Raw genomic sequence first — 20254 nt, forward strand, 5'->3', positions numbered from 1 at the left:
ATGGCGACGATCAGATATTTCATCTGCCTGATTGCCAGTGGGAAAGGGCCCAGGATGTCAATTCCCCATGTGTGGAAAGGCCACGGGCTGTATATGGACCGCAACTCTTCTGGCGGCGCCTTGTGCCAGTCGGCGTGCTTTTGGCATTGCTTACACCGCTGGGCGTGCCGTGCGCAATCCTCTTTCACTGTTGGCGAGAAGAAACCTGCGCGTATTACCTTGGAGGCTAAGGACCTTCCTCCTACATGGCTTCCGCAGATGCCTTCGTGTAGCTCCGCCATTATCCTGGTGCACTCATCGCCACTGACGCATGTTAGGATAGGGTGAGTGAAACCGTGCCTGAACAGCACCCCATCCACCAAAGTATATCTTGCGGCATTTCTTTTGATTTTCTTACCCTCTTCAGGGTCCACTGGAAGGGCCCCATCCGCCAGGTATCGTTTATAGGGCGTCATCCAGGTGTCTCCCTTGGACAGGACACAGACCTGCATCTGCTCTTCCTCAGACACACCCGCGTATATACTGATGCGGGGCGCCCTCTGCGTATCTTGGGTCAATGAGGAATGACTCCTCGGCCTTCCCCTTGATGCATAAATCTGGAGGACATCCACCCTGTTGTCTTCCACGAATCGACGCGGAGCTTTGAGAGTCTCCTGGATCACTGTCCTCTGTCTACCCCCCTTGCCTGAGCTGGCCAGCTTTGCGAGCAGGTCAGCTCTGGCATTCTGCTCCCTCGGGACGTGTATTAACTCAAGAGCGTTGAACGCCCCTCTCAACAACTGGACGTATTTTAGATACGCCGCCATCTGTGGGTCCTTCGCCTGGAACTCACCCGACACCTGCCCCGTAATCAACTGGGAGTCGCTCTTCACCAGGAGGTTCTGTGCGCCCATCTCCTTGGCTAAGAGCATTCCTGCAATCAGGGCTTCATATTCTGCTTGATTGTTACTTGCCTTGAAGGCAAAACGCAAGGCCTGCTCGATCAGTATGCCGTCGGGTCCTTCCAGCACTATTCCCGCACCACTCCCTTGTTGGTTTGAGGAGCCATCAACCGAGAGCAGCCACTATGAACTCGCTTCCACCTCTTGCTCACCTCCGGGAGAAAGTTCCGCTACAAAATCCGCGTACACCTGCCCTTTGATGGGTCCTCTAGGCTCGTACTGTATGTCGAATTCTGACAGCTCCACTGCCACATCGGGTTTCTGCAGCACTTTCTGTATGGGGAGATTGGTCATCACTACCACCGTAAAACTGTGGAAGTAATGACGGAGCCTCCTAGCAGAAAACACTACCGCCAACGCCGCCTTCTCCAGTGCTTGGTACCTTGTCTCAGCCCCCTGTAAGGCCTTGCTTACAAAATAGATGGGCTTCTGACTCTGGTCCTGCTCTTGGACCAACACAGAACTGATGGCCCGCTCCGTTACAGTAAAATACAACCGGAGGGGCACGCCCGTTACCGGCTTGCAGAGAACCGGTGGCGTCGCCAGGTACTCCTTCAGCTTAATGAAAGCCGCTTCGCACTCATCAGTCCAGGCAAAGCGACTGTTTCTCTTGAGGCACTGGAAGTACGGGTGCCCCTTTTCTCCTCCGGCGGAAACAAACCTCGAGAGCGCCGCCATCCGCCCTGTCAACTATTGCACCTCCTTTACCGATGTCGGACTCCGGATGGCGATAATAGCCGCACATTTGTCGGGGTTCGCCTCTATTCCCCTCTCGGTGAGCAAAAAACCCAAGAACTTGCCGGCCTTTACCCCGAAAACACACTTTTCGGGGTTCAACTTGAGGCGGTATTTGGATATTGTGTTGAACAACTCCTCGAGGTCTGCCATGTGCTGCACCCTACTCTGCGACGCCACCACCATGTCGTCGACATAAGCGTACACATTCCTCCCAAGCATTGGCGCCAGGACCTTATCCATTAGCCTCTGGTACGTAGCGCCCGCATTTTTCAGCCCGAAGGGCATCACCTTATAACAGTAACTGCATGTCTCCGTCATGAATGCAGTTTTGCTCTCGTCTCTTGGGTGCATCTTGATTTGGTTGTATCCTGAGAAGGCGTCCGGGAAGCTTAACACCTTGCTGCCGGACGCGCTGTCCACCACCTGTTGTCGTTCCTCATTGAACTTCCTCCTTCTCTGACGCACGGGGCGGACCGTGGCGTCCATGCTGAGGTGGTGACACAGGAAATCAGGGTCGATGCCTGGCATATCCGAGGCGGACCATGCGAAGGCATCCAGGTGGCGCGAAATCACTTCTACCACCCCTTCCTGTTCTTCTGGGCTTAGCGAGCTTCCTAACCTGAAAGCTTTGCCGCCAATCTCCCTTTCTATGGCGTTAGCTGCAGGCTGCTCCCTGTTATCATCTTCGACGGACGCCGCCTCTTCGACAGGCGCCGCCTCTTCTACGGGCGCCGCGTCGTCATGGCCTTCCTCCATTGGCACACCTGCCTCGGGCCTCGCCCTCTCAGCTATGGCCGCTTCGGGCGTCAGCCCAACGGGCGTCGCCTCAACCATCGTCGTGTCCGCTCTTGGCGGACGTTCATACACCATAAACACGCCTCTCTTCGTCTTCAGGCTGTTTTCATAGCATTTCCTCGCCTCCTCCTGGTCTGACCTGATGACTATCACCCGGCCACTGAGGTCCGGTAGCTTCATCTTCATGTGACGGGTGGAGGACACTGCACTCAGACGATTTAACGCCGGTCTGCCCAGCAAAATATTGTAGGCAGAATTGGCGTTCACGACGAGGTACCGAATGCTCTCTGTACGGGAGGCCTCTTCGTCTGTGAACGTAGTCCTCAACTCCAGGTACCCCCGGACCTCTACCTGGTTATCCCCAAACCCATACAAACATCCCGTATAGGGACTCAGCAGATCGGGGGACAACCGTAACTTATTAAAGGTCGACAGAAACATGACGTCTGTCGAGCTTCCTTGATCAACAAGCACTCTGTGGACCTTCCTTCCAGCTGTGACGACTGAGATGACAACGGGATCGTTGTCGTGGGGCACCACATCCCGGAGGTCTCTTCTTGTGAACACAATATCTGACTCCCAGGGCTCCCCCGAGAGCCTCTCTTCGATTGAATTCACCCCCCTCGCGTATTTCTTCCGCTGGGAGGCGGTGGGTCCTCCGCCGGAAAAACCTCCAGCAATGGTGTGGACCTCGCCAAGCACAGGCATGTCGTGTGCTGGCTCATCTGCCGGCGGCGACAAGGTGGCGGTCGTGGTGGAATCTGCGACATAATCTTTCAAAAACCCAGTCCTCACCAGCTCATCTAGCTGGTAGCCCAACAACAGGCAATTATCAATTTGGTGCCCGAAAGCCTCGTGAAATTCGCACCAAGAGTCTTTGCGGGGCCCTAACACCTTGTCCGTCTTTGCCGGTCGCCTCAGTCTCTCGGCTATGTTGGGTACGGCGATCAAATCCTTCAACTCAACTACGAAGTTGTACCTTGCCGGTCTTGCTCTTTCTCTGGCGGGGCGTTCGCCTCCTGCTGGGCCCCGGCGCTGGGGCTTTCTGGCCTCGTAGGGGCGTCTCGCCTCTGGCTTCTTTCTCCCCATCGTGGTCTCATTGACTCTGACGGGTTGAACTCGCGCCGGTCCCCTCGGGCGTGAGGGCACGGCGCTGGTGCGCTTCACACATACCTCCCCTTCCGAAGCAATATGCTCTACTGCCCTGCGCCGTAATTCAGCGAAAGTCCTAGGGCGATTACGGATAATGGATTCTCCGAAGGGGCCGGGGCACACGCCTTTCACAAACGCGTACACGATCATAGGCTCTTCTGTTGTGCCAACCTTCACGACCTGGGCCCCGAAGCGATTGATATACTCCTTCAGGGTCTCCCCCTGATATTGCTTCACGTCGAACAGGTCGTAGGAGACCGGCGGCGGGGCCTTGTTGGCCAAGTACTGTTCTCTGAATAACCGCGACAATTGGCGGAAAGACGTGATATGGCCCTCGGGGAGGCTAATGAACCAGTCCATAGCCATCCCGGTCAGGGTGCTCATGAAGAGCTTGCACTTGGCAGCATCAGAACCGCCTATCAGGACCATCTGCGTGTGAAATGCAGCCAGGTGCGTCTCTGGGTCCTCTATCCCGGTGAAGATCACCTTGGGTCCCGCGAACGTGTTCGGGATCGCTGCGTCTAGGATCTCCTGTGAGAAAGGAGTGGAAAACTCCCTTGGTGGGGACTGGTTCTCCGTCTCGTCATGCCCAGGCCGCCTCCTATCGTTTCTCAGGCCCTGGCGCAACTCCTCATTCACACGGTGGAGCTCTTCGTTCCGCTCATGCGAGGCGTCAAGGTCTGCCTGCATGCGCTCCTGCTCCATTTTCGAATCCGCCATGTCCTGCTGCAACCCCCTCATTATTTCCAGGACCTGCTGCATGGATAGGTCTGCTGGGGCTGCGCGCGCTGCTCTTCGTCTGGTGGGGGCCATTGTCACTCCAAACTCCTTCACCGTTACTGTAACTTGATAAACCTTCTCGAACTTGAGATGGGACTGATGTTTTATATCGGCCCCACGGTGGGCGCCAAATGTTCCGTCCGGTTGACCGGGACGTCTTCGTGCACGACCTCAACCGTCAGCCGGGGTCTCCTTCCCGTTGGTTGCCCGCGGATTCCTGCAAAAAAGGGGACAAAGAGGCGCCCTAGCGGCCGTGTGCACTCCGACGCTCAAGTCAGCCAGCAAGAAACACCAAAAAACTGTCCACCCACGTATCTGAGCACCGCGTGTGGCACTCTGAAAGTGGTAAAAGAACTGTGTATATGTGTGTGTGTTGTCTCCTTCAGGCAAAAATATTCTCCAGTCACTTGTACGTAATCCTAAAGCACGGGCAAGCAACCAGAGAGTTTCTCGTAAATTTGCCAAAGGTTCCAACCCTTTTTCCGACATTTGTTAATTTATATAATCATTAAGGTATAAACTATAATACAAGAAAAGACTTACGTGTCTAGTAAATGGTTGATGGTCAAAGTGTTAGTTTTCTTATGAAATGAACACAAGAGAACCATGAGAAAATGACAAGGAATAATGACCAACAACTACTAATGACCCCTACAAGTTATAATAATATTAATAATAAATAAGTTCCAAATTAAATAACTGTAACTAAAAATTATATACTATTGATGCAACTAAGGTGTTAAATACACTTTTTGGCTTGCATTTTGAAATGTCTCTTTTAAGTATGTTTGCACTTCACTCGCTCTATTTCCTACACTCTGAATGAGAATTGGGTCAAAAAGATCCATAAATATAAGCATTCTTCTCTTTATAGAGGAGATAAATACCTTGAACATTGTAAAAAAGAATGTTAGAGTTAAAGTATGAATATATATATATATATATATATATATATATATATTAAACTATTTTTAAGGTTAATAAAAGTATATTTACAACAACCAAAGTTGTAGAATCAATATAGATAATGATCAATACCAATAACAATCTCACAAATATCCTTAAGGCATATTAAAAAGGGATGCTACTGGCCCTACCTACAACATCAAGAGGAATATCTAATGGACAATTTGGTACCCCATTGTCACTACCACTAAACCAAGTTATTCGAGAGAAGACATTTATTATTCCTGAGGGTTGACAACTTTTAAATTTTTAGAATCATCCTAAATTTAAATAAAATTAGTATATAAATATAACTCATGTGGAGATATTAAAAAGGATAAATACATAATTAACTAAAGCATTACAAACAACCCGTACTACAATCATATTTTTCAATCTAGTTGGTTAAATCATAAAATTCTTTGGGAATGTCCTACTATTTGTCCTACTATTTGAACCTCCTCAGTGGGTACATGAACTCAAGCAGAAGAATCTTGAACATCTACAACCACAACTCGTATCATATCATCCTTAATCTTCCGGTGGTGGATGATCGATCCTAATTAACTATAGATTTTACCTAAGACCACATAAATATATGAGAAGAAATAAAATATAAACCACAAATATAATTGGAATAAAATTTACCTAAGGCCACCAAATGTTGGGGAGGATCATCAACATACAATTCGCAATCAATAGGGATATCAACACCACCATGCCTTGATCCTTCAACAGTAGGACAATTTACCTTTATGCTAACAAGAAGGGAAACTTACGGAGGTGAAGGGGCAGTAGGAGGCTGAATGAACACTCCCATGGATACTAGCTCTGCTTACATTTTTTACAACAATTTATTCCTCAATGTAGGGAATATGTCCTTCTTAAGCTCATCTTTTTAGAAGTTTTTTGTCAGACTCACTAGGGTGTCATAAAGTAACTTGTCAAGCTAGAGTGCTAAAGAATTGCCTAATGCCCATCCCTCGTCCAGTACCACGAACACGTCCTGGATGCTTTGGACGACTAATGACAATGACTAATATGTCTTCAAGTCCTTGCATAGCGAATGATCCCTGAGAGCTTTGCTCCACCAAATCATCCTACAAAACAAACATTTTAATGCAAATTTCAACACTAAAATCAACTTTCATTAAAATATGTCAAAATAATTTATGTCTTGAGTTACTTACAATCTGCTCAGCTATGATCCGAGTTTCTTCAGATGTGTAATCTTCTGAAAAGAATACTAACCTTACTTCTAGCAAGCAAGGCCACAAAGCTAGTGAATTTTTTGCTATGCTCTCCAAAACATATTTCTCGTATTCATATCGAACTTGATGAACAATCTTTGATCAACACTACGACTAACAGTCAAGTCTCTTAGCCTAGTCGCATGTTTGCCCTTTTTTTGGCTAGGTAGTTTACATTGTTAAGTTGGAACTTATGCTCATTCACATAAACATCAGGTTAAGACTATTTGACATTTTCCAAGTCTTATAATGGGTTTTCTCTTCATTATTACTAACTGATCCTGCCTGTTGACCGGAACGCTGGAGAATGCCTCGTCAAAGGATCGACGTGCGCACCGCTTCTCACCTTCGCTCCTCTCCGGGATCTACTTCAAGAACCTGCAAAGAAACGACACGGCGCCGCTGCGGCCGATCGCACTCCGACGCTCAAGTCAGTGACGGTATCACCAAATACTAAGAACGAGAACCGTGCAAATCCTTCTCTCACAATCAGCTCTATCACTCGCAAGCGTAAAGTGTATGAACTGAACGTGCGTACCTTAGAAAGTCTGTTAAGAACTCTTATATACCTGGTTGTTTTCTCTCTCCTGGCAGTTACAGACCTGGACACGTGGCTTGCATCCAACTGTACACGTGCCATCATCTGGAGGCTCCCTGACTTGGCGCTGCTTCTGCTCTCATTTTGGCTAAGTTACTTATGCATGGTACTGCCCAGTGCATAGCTAACTTGGGAGTACGATCTCTACTGAAACTGGCGAGTTAGGGCCTTCATACACCTTCCCTGTGGTCTCGCCGGCCGCCTTCATAATCTGCTTCTCCCTCATCTTCGGCGATGTGCTTGTTCTGGCGATCTCCGACTGCTTGTTCGCCTGGGTCTATATCTGGCGACTCCATCTTCAACCTGGCGATCGCCTATTCTGGTAAGCTGGAAATCGGAACACGGCAACTTAACAATCGGCGACTACACGTGCCTCCCGACTTCCTTCCTAACTGCCAACCTGGCGCCTTGTCAACACGCCTACACTGTAGCAGGGTGCCACGTCATCATACCCGACCACCAGGGCGGTACACAAGCCTCCCAGTCTTAAGCGAAGACTTGTCTAGCGAAAAGACTGAAAGAGCCTTCGTTAACACCGATCTACGCGGCACTGACGCAGAATTCCAAGCGATTGTACTTTCTGCTGCTCTGACGCTCCACCAAACCCTTCACTCATCGTTCGACACGTGGCTTCATCAACGGCTCTCTTCATCTGCCGTTAGCGCTTCCTAAAATCATTTCGAAAACCCTTAAACCCATTACGCTCCACTGTTCCATCACTTTCTTCGTGCTTGCAAACGCTCTAACTTCCCTCTGCGAAAACTCTCAACGCTCTTCAACGCTCCAGATCACCATCTTCCTCCATCGTCTTCCCGATCATCGAAAGGTAATTACTTTCCTTCATCTGCTGGGTTTCCTTGCATTTTCACCGATTTGCATCATCCTGTAACTGCCTGGTGCATACGCTGTGGGTTGTTTTTCCATTTCTCCTTCTGCGTAACTTAGGGCTTTGTCGATCGTCGCAACGAACATACACTCGTTCATTTTTTCACCTTCCTTCTGTGATCGAGTCAGCCTCTGTAATCCCCTGATCGTTTCTTCTTTCTTCTTCCTTTGCAGTTGCTATCATCACTCGCACAAAGATTACCCCGAACCCCCTCCTTCAGCACGAAACCTTCCTTCACAAGCACACGACCCAACACAAGTTCGTGGCGCTCCGTCTTCGCAGGCTGTGAGGCCTGCGTCTTCCCAAACTGTCCCGGCTCAGGCGACTCCATCTAACGCTGGAGGAGCCCCCGCCCCTATGCCAGACTTCAAAACTCTATACCCCTGGGCTAATCCAACCCTTCTGAAGGAGACCTCGTCGGTGAACACTGCGGGAGCAGTTTTGCGGTTGACAAAGGGGGACGAGGCCTATCAAACGTTTCACAAGGAGCACGACGAGAGGATGATGGTGCTGCCTTGCCCCGCCGCTCTGCCAGTGTGTGCCGATGACAAAGTAAGCGCCGACGGGCCCTTCTGCTTTGTTTACACAACTTTCTTCAAGAAGGTCAAGCTCAGGTTTCCCCTCACCCGATTCGAGAGGGAACTTTTGACCGAGCTCAATATTGCTGCCGCCCAGCTTCACCCCAACAGCTGGGCGTTTGTTCGAGCCTTTCAAATAACATGCGACCACCTGGGGTTGCCCGCGTCGGTGGACGTGTTTTTGTTCCTTTTTTAGGCCAAGCACCCAGGAGACCGCCTGTGGGTCAGCCTGAATGCAATTGCTGGGAGATCCATTTTTACCATCTTCCAGCAATCGTACAAAGACTGGAAGGGGAAGTTCATCCAAGTACGTGCAAACGATAAAGACACCTCCCTTCTTGATGGCTTCCCCTTGTACTGGGTGGACAAGGGGAAGAAGGAGTCCAAGAGCTGCTTCAGGAGGCCCAGAAGTCCTGATAGCATGGGAGCATTGGACCGAGACCTCTGTCTATTCTGGAAGAGGGTGGCGGATGCCAACATAACATTCCTGACCCCCACCTTGATCTCCTTCGAATTCTTTGAGGACCAGCTAGAATTCCAAATAGGTTAGGACATCCAAACTGTTGCTTTGATACTGCTTCTGATATTGTTTCTGGGCGTCTTGTGCGATACGCACAAGACTTTGGTTTTACCTTTTCTGCATATACTACCTGTTTTGCTGTTTTATTACCTCATACACTTATCGTTTTCTTCTCTGAGCTAACTCATGCATTTTCGTTTCATGCAGACAACATGTTGGGTAAAAACATGCTCGCCGACTTAAAGGCGCTCGCCCGAAACCACGGGTTGGCGACCGGTTCCCAAACGGTGCCCAACTCGGCGGTCGAGAAGGCCATTGTTCATGGGCGATCACCGCCCAAGGAACCCACCCAGCGCAAGAAACTGGTCCTTAAGAGGCCTAAGCGAAAAGCCCCTCAAATCGTCCAAGAGGAGGAGGAAGAGGACGACGAGGTCACAGAGGATGGCCTTGTCACGAAAAGGAAGAGGGTGGCACCATCTTCTCCACCTGCTCCACCCCCTCTTCCAACCTCAACACCACCATCAACGCCTGCTCCTCCTCCCTCATCGCCAACACCACAAGCCCCTTCATCACCAGTCCAAGCAGTTCCACTGGCCACTGCGCCACCTGCAGCTGAGGCTCAAGAGCCAAATTTCTTTGAGGACCCCCAAGCGCCTCTACGCCGTACGTGTCAGTAGGAGGGGGCCCCCCTTCAAACACTTCAGCTGCAGAAAACGTTCCAATCAGGGATGAGGTTGCTCACACCTCTCCAATCCTGATTACCGAATCCCCGATTGCGTCGCCACACCATGAAGCAACCACTGAAGATATTGCTAAGGAAGGTGGCGGCGAGAACCCTCAACAAGCCCCCCTGGCGCCTCTCCAAGCAGCGAACCTTTCCCTCGAAGTCACAAGGATGTGGGAACCTCTGACTGCCAAACTCAAAACCATAGCAGAGGATATCCCATCGATCATAACGAGAGCTGTGGAGAGCTCCACCAGGAGGCTTCAAGACGATTTCTACAACCTCAAGACTGAAAATAGCACTATGAAGGTCGAGGTGGAGAAAATGTCATTCAGCCTGACGCTCGCAGAACTTGATCACTCGCGAGTAGAGGATGCCCTGAATACCGAGCTCAGGCTGGCGCGCAAGGAAGCTGCTGACCTTCGCCGCAAAGTTCATGATCTTGCCCAAGAGAAAGTTGAGCTAGAAAGCAAAATCGTGCCTCTGCGCACCAAGGCGAGCGACCTGGAGGCTCACATTCAAGCTGACGCCGCCAGGGTGCAAAAACTGGAGCAGAGGTCGATCGACCGCGAGAAGCTACTTGGGCAAGTAGAAAAAGCGAGGGACGACGCTATGGCTGATCTCGCCGAGGCCAACAAGGAAAAAGGAAAGATGGTTGCCGAGTTGACCCAAGCTCAAACGGAATCCAAGAAGGTTACTGACGACCTTCTTCATGCTCGAGAGACCAACGAACAACTCCGAAAACAGGTCGAAGAGCTGGAGCAGCAGAACAAGGAGCTCAAGAAACAGGTTGAAGAACTTCAAGGGCAAATTGAAGAACTTAAGCTAAGCTCTGCTCAGATTCTGGTTGCTGGATTCGAAGCCGCTCGGGAACAATTCGCATGCCTATTCCCCGATCTCGACCTCAGCATGGTGTCGTTGAACAACGAAGTAGTAGATGGAAAGGTCGTTCCCGCCGAAGGCTCAACCAACTCCACCCCGTCTGCTACTTGATAATTTCGCTTGTATATACCTTGTAATAAAAACTCGTGCATATGTGTTTTGAACAGATACTTATTTCAATCACCAAACTTGGATATTCTCTCCCCTGACTCCTTTTAAGCGCTTTAGCCTTCTTTGTATGTTTAACTTTGTCGGATTTAACTTAACAATTTTGCGAATACGACTTTTGACGTAACTGCCTCGAGCCAATTCAAACTTAAGCAATAATCACTTTAAACAACTTGTATTCTTAAGGCAACTAACCTTATCGCAAGAATACCCTTCGAACAACGAACTGTAACTCAATCATTGGCTCAAACAACGTCCCACTCGACCTGCTTTATCAAACAAGTCTTTCAACCTTCTCGCCGTCGTTTACACTCTTCCCGATCGCCAAGACCCCTTGGTAACATCAGCTTTTCCTAGCCTCATGCTTTGGCAATCGTTTCTTTATCTGGGGTAGAAGCGCCCTTTAGGATCTTCCTTTGCCCCCCTGAACTTCAGAGCAAAAGACCGGTTGACTAGGCATTCTCTTCGAACCTGCCTTAGCTACCTTTCAAGCTTCTTCCACCCTCTGCGCCATACCTGAACTCGTTCGAGACGAGAAGGATTTTATCTTGCCTGTGCTCGCATGTAAGCGAGAAGGTCTTTAACTCGCCTGAACTCGCTCATCGGCGAGAAGGACTTTTACTCGCCTGAACTCGCTCATCGGCGAGAAGGACTTTAAATGGCCTTAACTCGCTCGACGGCGAGAAGGACTTTATCTGGTGCCCCAACTTGCCCAGGGTGTACATCTCCTCCCCCCTGGATGCACTGAGGACCTTTCTTTTTCTCGCCTGCACTCGCTCGACGGCGAGGAGGTCTTTAACTGGCCTTAGCTCGCACAACGACGATAAGGACTTTATCTGGTGCCTCAACTTGCCCAGGGTGTACATCTCCTCCCCCCTGGATACACTGAGGACCTTTCTTTTTCTCGCCTGCACTCGCTCGACGGCGAGGAGGTCTTTAACTTGCCTCAAAACGCGCGAGGGCGTTGAGGTCTTTCCTCTGGTGCCTCTGATCGCCGAAAGACGATGAGGACTTTAAAACTTGACTGGTGCCTCCAATCGCCGAAAAACGATGAGGACTTACAACTTAACTGGTGCCTCCGATCGCCGAAAGACGATGAGGACTTAAAACCTTTTAGAAAGCACGCGATATATCTTTTCTTGCCTTAAATCATGTACAAATGACAAGGTCTTTCTTCAAAACCTTTGAAAATAGCACACATGCAATCTGAAAACACCTTATACTTCGAAAACTCTTCTTTTATTGGGTGGCCTCATTAAAAACCCTCCTTAGGGAAAAAAGAGTGCCCCCTTCAAACTGTTTTAACAGAGACATTGTAATATAACATTGTGTTTGTCTTTACTTACAAAGCTCTTAATTATAGTACAACTTCAGGTGTGTGGCGTTCCAGGTACGAGGGATCGCCCCTCCTTCCAGCGTCTCTAAGCGGTAGGCCCCGTTCCCGAGCGCCTCGGTTATTCTGAACGGTCCAGTCCACTTGGGTGACAATTTATTCTCCATCTCGTACTGGTGGGCCTTCCTCATCACCAGGTCGCCCTCTCTAAACTGCCTTGGCATCACCTTTGAGTTGTATCTTCGCTCGATCCTCCTCTTCACCGCCTCAGCCTTCAGCCTCGCCTCTTCCCTGACCTCATCCAGCAGATCCAGGTTCAGCCTTCTCTCTTCATTCGAGTCTTCCTCTACAAAGTTCTGGAATCTCGGCGAGCTCTCCTGGATCTCCACCGGAATCATGGCGTCACACCCATAGACCAAGCTAAACGGGGTCTCATGGGTTCCTGACTGCCCGGTGGTGTGGTACGCCCAGACTATACGGGGCACCTCCTCAGCCCAACTTCCCTTGGCTTTCTCAAGCCTTCTCTTCAAACCTCTCAACAACACCCGATTAGCTGATTCCACCTGGCCATTTGTTTGAGGGTGCTCGACGGATGCAAACACTTGTTGAATTCCTACCCCTTCGCAAAGCTTCTTCAACAGGTGGCTTGCAAACTGCGTCCCATTATCTGACACCAGGCGCTTAGGCACTCCAAACCGGCACACGATGTTCTTCCATACAAAACCTTCGATCTTGTGTGCGGTGATCTGGGCCACTGGCTCTGCTTCAATCCACTTGGTGAAATACTCAATCGCCACCACCAAGTACTTCATTTGCCTGATCGCCAGCGGGAAAGGTCCCAGGATGTCGATTCCCCAAGTATGAAACGGCCAAGGGCTATAGATCGACTTCAACTCCTCGGGAGGTGCCTTATGCCAATCGGCGTGCTGCTGGCATTGTTTACAACATTGGGCATATTTCTTGCAATCTTCTCTCATGGATGGCCAGTAGTAGCCTGCACGGAGAGTCCTCGCGGCCAGAGCTCGACCCCCGACGTGGCTTCCACATATACCTTCGTGGAGCTCTGCCATAATTCTCGTGCACTTCTCGCCGTGTATACATTCCAGGAGTGGGTGAGTGAACCCAAACCTGTACAGATCGCCATCAATCAATGTATACTTGCTGGAATTTTTCTTTACCTTCCTAGCTTCTGTTGGATCCAGCGGGAGGAGGCCATCTGCCAAGCACCGCTTGTACTGTGTTATCCAAGTGTCTGGCTCATGGGCGGCGCAAACCTGCATCACATCCACCTTCTCTCCTCGACATGCTCTAATTCTCGGCGATCTCAGAGTTTCTTGCGTCAAAGACTTATGGCTTCTCGCTGCTCTCTCCGTCGACTTGCTTATCTGAAGGACCAGGTGATCTGCTACAAATGCCCTCGGCGTCTTCAGAGTTTCTTGAATCACCGTCCTCTGCCTACCCCCCTTGCCTGAGCTGGCGAGCTTAGCCAGCAAGTCAGCTCGGGCATTCTGCTCTCGGGGCACATGTACTACTTCAAAAGAGGCAAAGGAACTCTTCAATTCCTGCACATACGCCAAGTAAGCCGCCATTTGTGGATCTTTAGCCTGGAACTCGCCTGTTACTTGCCCTGTGACCAGCAGCGAGTCACTCTTAGCCATCAGCACCCTAGCTCCCATCTCCTTGGCCAGCAAAATCCCAGCGATCAGCGCCTCATACTCTGCTTGATTGTTGCTGGCTTTAAAGGCAAACCTCAAAGATTGCTCGATCAGCACGCCGTTGGGCCCTTCCAATATGACTCCAGCACCGCTACCCTGCTGGTTCGACGATCCATCCACCGAGAGTACCCAACGGAAATCGTCTCCTTCAACCCGCGTCGCCTCTAATGAGAGCTCGACCACGAAATCTGCAAAGATTTGCCCCTTGATCGGGCCTCGGGGCTCATATTTAATGTCAAACTCTGACAACTCCACTGCCCACTTCACCATTCTTCCCGCAACGTCAGGTTTCTTCAAGACCTTCTGGATGGGCAGGTCAGTCATCACCAGTATTGTGAAACTGTGGAAGTAATGGCGCAACCTCCTCGCCGAAAACACCACAGCCAGCGCAGCCTTCTCCAGGGCCTGATATCTCGTTTCTGGGCCCTGCAACACTTTGCTCACAAAATAAATAGGCTTCTGAGCCTGATCTTGATCCTGGGCGAGCACCGCACTGACCGCCCTCTCAGTCACAGCGAAATACAACCTGAAAGGGATTCCCGCCAGCGGTTTGCACAGAACCGGCGGGCTCGCCAGATACTCCTTCAGCTTGACGAAAGCTTCCTCACACTCTTTCGTCCAAGCAAACTTATTATTGCGCCGCAGACATTGAAAATAGGGGTGCCCCTTTTCTCCGCTAGCTGACACGAAGCGAGATAGGGCTGCCATCCGACCTGTTAGCTGCTGGACTTCTTTCACCGTAGCCGGGCTTCTCATCGCCAAGATGGCGGCACACTTGTCCGGGTTAGCTTCTATTCCTCTTTCAGTCAAGAGAAAACCCAAAAATTTTCCCGCCTCCACGCCGAAAATGACATTATACTCAACAATTCAAATCTGTTCCCCGGCAACGGCGCCAAAAACTTGATGACTTTTTACGGCAAGTGCACCGTGTTTGTCAGAAGTAATAATTGTCCCTAAGGACGGATATCGATCCCACAAAGAACAGTGAATCATCGAGTACAATATTCGCTAAATATAACAACAGAACAATAAAAAAGAGTGTGAAGTGATTATGTTGGCACTGATTAATAAGAAAACAAACAAAGAATTAGTTGCTTCAATTGGAAAAATTGGGATTAAGTTTCATCTCTCTCACTCTCATGTATTTTGATTAGCATGTTAATATCAAGTTCTTTAATTGAAATTGATGTCCGTATAAAAATCATTTATATCGATTCCTCGCATATAAAATCCTTAAGAATGTTCCCTAACTATCGATCCCTCGCATACTTATAAGAACAACTTAGAACGAAGCTCAGACGTTTAATAGCAATTAACATTTCAAGTCTATTCCTAGCACTCAAATATGTTAAGTATTGTTGTTTAGGTCCGAACCCTAAAAATACCTCCCGGTCAGATTTAAGATTCTCAATTTGTCACGGAGAATTAAAAGTAAAACAACAATACCAATAATCAATCAAGAACTGAATATTAATATATAAAATATCACCTCAATACATAAGAGTTTAAGCAGATTACTCCCAATCCCAAAGGGTAGAATTAGCCACGCATACTTTTATCACCTTCCATTCTCCCAATTGGGTTACAATTCACTCTATGGTGTTTTCCTCTCAATCTGGCACCCTAAGGTTGAGCCTCTAGCCCTCTATTTATCCTAGTTTTCTAGGGTTAGGCTAACGGGCTAAATGATAAACATAAAAAAGGCCCAATCTTCATTTGTATCTTTTTCCATTCTGGGACCTTCTATCTTTATCTTTTTAGCTCAAATCATTCATCTTTAATCCAAATCTCCAATCTTCCTTAGAAATCTGCAATTAACACCAAATTTGGGAATAAAATACTCTTATTCAAATAAAGATCATAAAAAAATGTAAAAAGGTATAAATTCATAAATTAGAGATTATTTTATATGTAAATTAGCAATAAATTCTCATAAGTGTCTATATTTTAATATGAAATATTACTGAAATTAGACACTTATCACACTCCCCAACTTAGAATCTTGCTTGTCCTCAAGCAAAGTAAATGAATATATTTGAATTTAAATATCAAACCGCTTAATTCACTAAACAACAAATCAAATTAGAAACTTATGATGCTTCCAAATTCAAATATAGAAAATGATAGCCACAATCAATTTCCAGGATCAAATCAAAACAAATAAATGACAATTCATCAAGGAATATCTTCTCATATGCTCACGGGTAAGTGTTTCTCTCTATTTTCACTGAATCATAACAAATCACAGTTGCTTTTCATTTCATCTTCAAATCACAAACATATTAGAAACATGAATCTTGAGGTCTTTTACAGAGTTGTAATGAGGCTGGGCTTCCAAAAAATATTGATTTTTCTTAAATAACGAAATGCACATCTTAAAGAAGAAGAACATACCTACAATTCAATTATAGAGAACATATATGTTATCTAATTACCACTTTCTTTCGATGTCACCTTTTTCCTCATTTTCTTTCTTTTCATGATTTTCATGAAATTTTTTTTTCTATCTTTCTTTTTTTATTTCTTTTTCTTCTTCTATTTCTCTTTCTTTTTTGTTTTGTTTTCAATAATAGGAAAAGATTCTTCCTATTTTCAACTTTTTGAACTTTCAAAATCAAAACCAACCATTCCCTTTTCTATATGTATTGCATCTATGTTCTCCTTCCTTAGACATGCTAAAGGGTAGAAAATTATATCAATAAAGGTTAAGGTGCAATATTAACAAAAAATTTCTTGGCCCAAAGGGGATATAAAAAAAATGGAATTCTAATATAAAGGTTGGCTTTTTGGCCCTGGCTCCTAATTAACACAAACAAATGCCTCAATCATCTTCATGCTCTTTTATGATGCAACAAAAATAAAAATTAAGCAACCACAACTGTCAATTTATCAGTAAAACTCTCAAAACTGTTTAAGATTCACACACTCACTTGGTTTAAATGGTCTCATTCCTTTTTGTCTTGTCATTATATGTCCTAATCAATCATCCTGTTAAATTTTCATGTATCATAATTTTAACTACATTTGAATAGGGATTCAATCATATTTTCTTTTCTAACCTGTGTCTAATTCATCTCACTACTTAATATTTAAACACAAATTCTTTTTTCCACAATTCAAAATTAATATTCTAGTTCTTTTTTATTTGAAAAAAATAAACTAGAAAACAAACAAATTAAAACTGAAATTTAGTCAAGAAAGATAATTCAAAACTTAAAATTACCAAACTAATAAAATAGGAAATTTATTCAAAATAAGCAATAAAAACAAACCAAACAAATAAGCAAATAAACAGAAAACAAAATAACCGAAAAATAAAATAAGAAAAAATTCAAATAACTGAAAAGAAAAGAGAATTAGAGAGATAAAACCATATTTTTGTTCAATCCTCTATTCTTAAGAAGTCATCCAACATTTTGTTAAAATTTTTATCTACAGTCTTGCTTCATTTGCTGGATCTGCCCCCCTGAATAATAAAACATGTCCCCAGGTCAAAAATACATAACCTGCAAAATGATTAGGAGGCATATAGGATTTTTTTTTAATTATTATTCTTATTTACTTTTATTTTTTATTTTAAATAAAATCAGCAAAGGTAATAAAACAACATAAAACTAAAATGTGGACTGGGTTGCCTCCCAGTAAGCGCTCGTTTAACGTCATCTAGCTTGACGCCTGTTTATTTCAAGATGGACAACTCTCTTTGTTGCATCATTCTGTACACATTCTTCCCCTGCATTAAAATTTTTATGACCATAAAAAAGATTTAAAGTTACCTCCTCATCTTGAGTTCTAACTTGAAGTTCTCCTTTGTCGACATCAACTATGATTCTAGCAGTCTTCATAAAGGGTCTTCCAAGTATCAAGGGAACCTCCTCATCTTCTTTCATGTCAATCACAACAAAATCCACAGGGAATGTGAATTTATCCACCTTGACGAGAACATCTTCAACCACACCATATGGATACTTGGTTACTTGATCAGCTAACTTTAAAGTCATCTTGGTGGGTTTAATCTCCAAATCCCCTATTTTCTTCAGCATTGCCAAAGGAATTATATTTACGCTTGCTCCCAAATCCAATAAAGCATTGGCTACTAATAAAGCACCTATAGACACGGGAAGGTTAAAACTCCCTGGGTCCTTGAATTTTTTAGGCAAGCCTTTTTGAATAATGACATTGTATCCATCCTCCAGCTCTATATTTCTTTCTTCAATATAGCTCCTATTCTTTCGAAATCTTTCAAATGTTGAATCTTGCTTCAAATTTCCTGCAAAATAATTTTTAGGGAGCAATTTATCAAAGAATTTTCTTTCCTTATCTTTTTTTGAAGGAGAATGAGGATATGATAAATCTTTTTCAAGAACTCCTCTCTCCTTATTTTCACTTTTCCTCTTTATTTTTTCCTCCTCACTTCTCTCTTTCTCATCTCTCTTCCCCTTTGTGTCATCTTTTTCTTCTTTTTCAGCCACTACATTATCGCAATGCTCTTTTGAATTGGTTTGGCTATTGACTGAAAACTGGCCATTTTGTTCCTCTGGAATTTGTGCAATTTGTTTGGTCAGTTGTCCCATCTGGATCTTTATGCTCCTAATCATGGCCATGCTATTGTCCTGCGCTTTCACAATATTGTCCTGCGCGCTCACAATCTTTGTCAGAGCGTCTTCAACTTTATTCATTCTTTCAAGCATGGATGGATCCTCAACTTTAGGTAAATTGTTCTGATAAAAACAGTGACCATTAGGATGAACATCTCCACAAAAATCACACCTGATTGACTGACTTTGGCTTTGAGATGAATGAACAACATATAATTGTTGGGGCAATTTAGCCATTTGTGCAGTTAGTTGCTCAATCTGCTGTGTCAGAATCTTATTTTTAGCCAAGAGTGCATCTTCTAACAACCCTTTATTATGAAGATCTTGTCCATCATGTTGGGCTTTATAATCAGTTGATGCCAATGCATCAATAATTATTGTCGCTTGTTCTACATCAAGGGCCATCATTGTGCCACCAGCTGCAGCATCTAGGAGCATCTTTATGTCAGATCTGAGACCATTCAAGAATATGCTCAGTTGAGCAATATCTTCAAACCCATGATTTGGGCATTTTCTCAATATCATCTTAAATCTTTCCCATGTATCACAGAAGACTTCATTTGCTCCTTGTCTGAACATAGAGATTTCAGACTTTGCTTTGATGTAGCGAGAAATTGGAAAAAATCTTTGCAAAAATTTTTCCTCTACATTCTTCCAGCTAGTGAGGCTCTGATTTGGAAGTGATTTGAGCCATTCCTTAGCCTTTCCTGCCAATGAAAAAGGAAACAAGCGCATATAAACATTTTCAAGATCACCTGATTGAAAACCCATTGTTCCTACCAATTCATAAAATGTATCCAAATGTGAATATGGATCCTCATGTTCCATTGCTGTAAATTGATAGGCACTGATGAGAGTGAGAAAATCGGGATTTATTTCCAAGGCCTTGGCAGTAGTAGGTATTGCAATACTAGAAAAATGTCTTGGTCCTTGGTACATGACATAATCTCCAAGTGTCCTCCTAGGAGGTGGTGCTTGTTGTTCTACCATGTTGCTTTCTTCCTAAAACATATTAGTGGAGAGAAAAAAAACAGAGTACTTTTTTTTTCTTAAAAAATAAAATAAAATAAAATAAATTAAAAAAAAAATTGAAATAAAAACAAAATATGTAAAATAAAATAAAAATAACACAAAAACAAAAATAAAACACTAAAACGACGTTAAGAGAAAAATAACAAAAATATTCAAAAAAAAAATAAAAAAATATAGATAAAATAATAACTAAAACTAGTAATAAAATATAATTAAAACAAATAAATAACAGTTACGTAAATCTAAATAAAACTACCTAATAAAACTACGTAAACTAATCCTAAAATAAAATATAATAAAACAAAACAAAATCAAAACAGAATAAAATAAAAATAAACTAAAATAAATAACGTAAAGAAAAGAAAATAAAATAATATAAAAACAATAACTTTTTTTTCTTCTTAAAAACAGCAAATCTATACTAAAATCAAATCAAATCTAATTTTAATAAGATAAACATAATCAAAAGAAATCAAAATAAAATAAAATATTTACAATATTTAGGAAATTATACTCAACAATTCAAATCTGTTCTCCGGCAACGGCGCCAAAAACTTGATGACTTTTTACGGCAAGTGCACCGTGTTTGTCAGAAGTAATATTTGTCCCTAAGGACGGA

The 20254-nt window shown here is 45.1% G+C and overlaps 1 protein-coding gene and 1 pseudogene across 1 annotated transcript; one reads left to right on the plus strand and one right to left on the minus strand.

Moving 5' to 3' along the window:
- Positions 1-6295: 6295 nt before the first annotated feature.
- Positions 6296-19593, minus strand: LOC137834307 (uncharacterized). Its single transcript, XM_068642365.1, has 2 exons — positions 17782-19593; positions 6296-6451 (listed from the first exon to the last, which is right to left on the minus strand). The coding sequence occupies exons 1-2, from the start codon at positions 19591-19593 to the stop codon at positions 6296-6298; spliced, it is 1968 nt and encodes a 655-aa protein (XP_068498466.1).
- On the plus strand, positions 19097-19202 carry LOC137836259 (small nucleolar RNA R71; annotated as a pseudogene).
- Positions 19594-20254: the final 661 nt, after the last annotated feature.

Source organism: Phaseolus vulgaris, chromosome 5 (genome assembly GCF_000499845.2).
Source record: "Phaseolus vulgaris cultivar G19833 chromosome 5, P. vulgaris v2.0, whole genome shotgun sequence".
NCBI classification, from domain to species: Eukaryota; Viridiplantae; Streptophyta; class Magnoliopsida; order Fabales; family Fabaceae; genus Phaseolus; species Phaseolus vulgaris.

Coding starts and splice junctions, on each gene's coding strand:
- LOC137834307 (XM_068642365.1), bottom strand. CDS start 19,593: ATGGTAGAACAACAAGCACCACCTCCTAGGAGGACACTTGGAGATTAT. Junction 6,452..17,781: donor TTAGAACTCAAGATGAGGAG/GTAACTTTAAAT, acceptor TTTGTTTTGTAG/GATGATTTGGTGGAGCAAAG.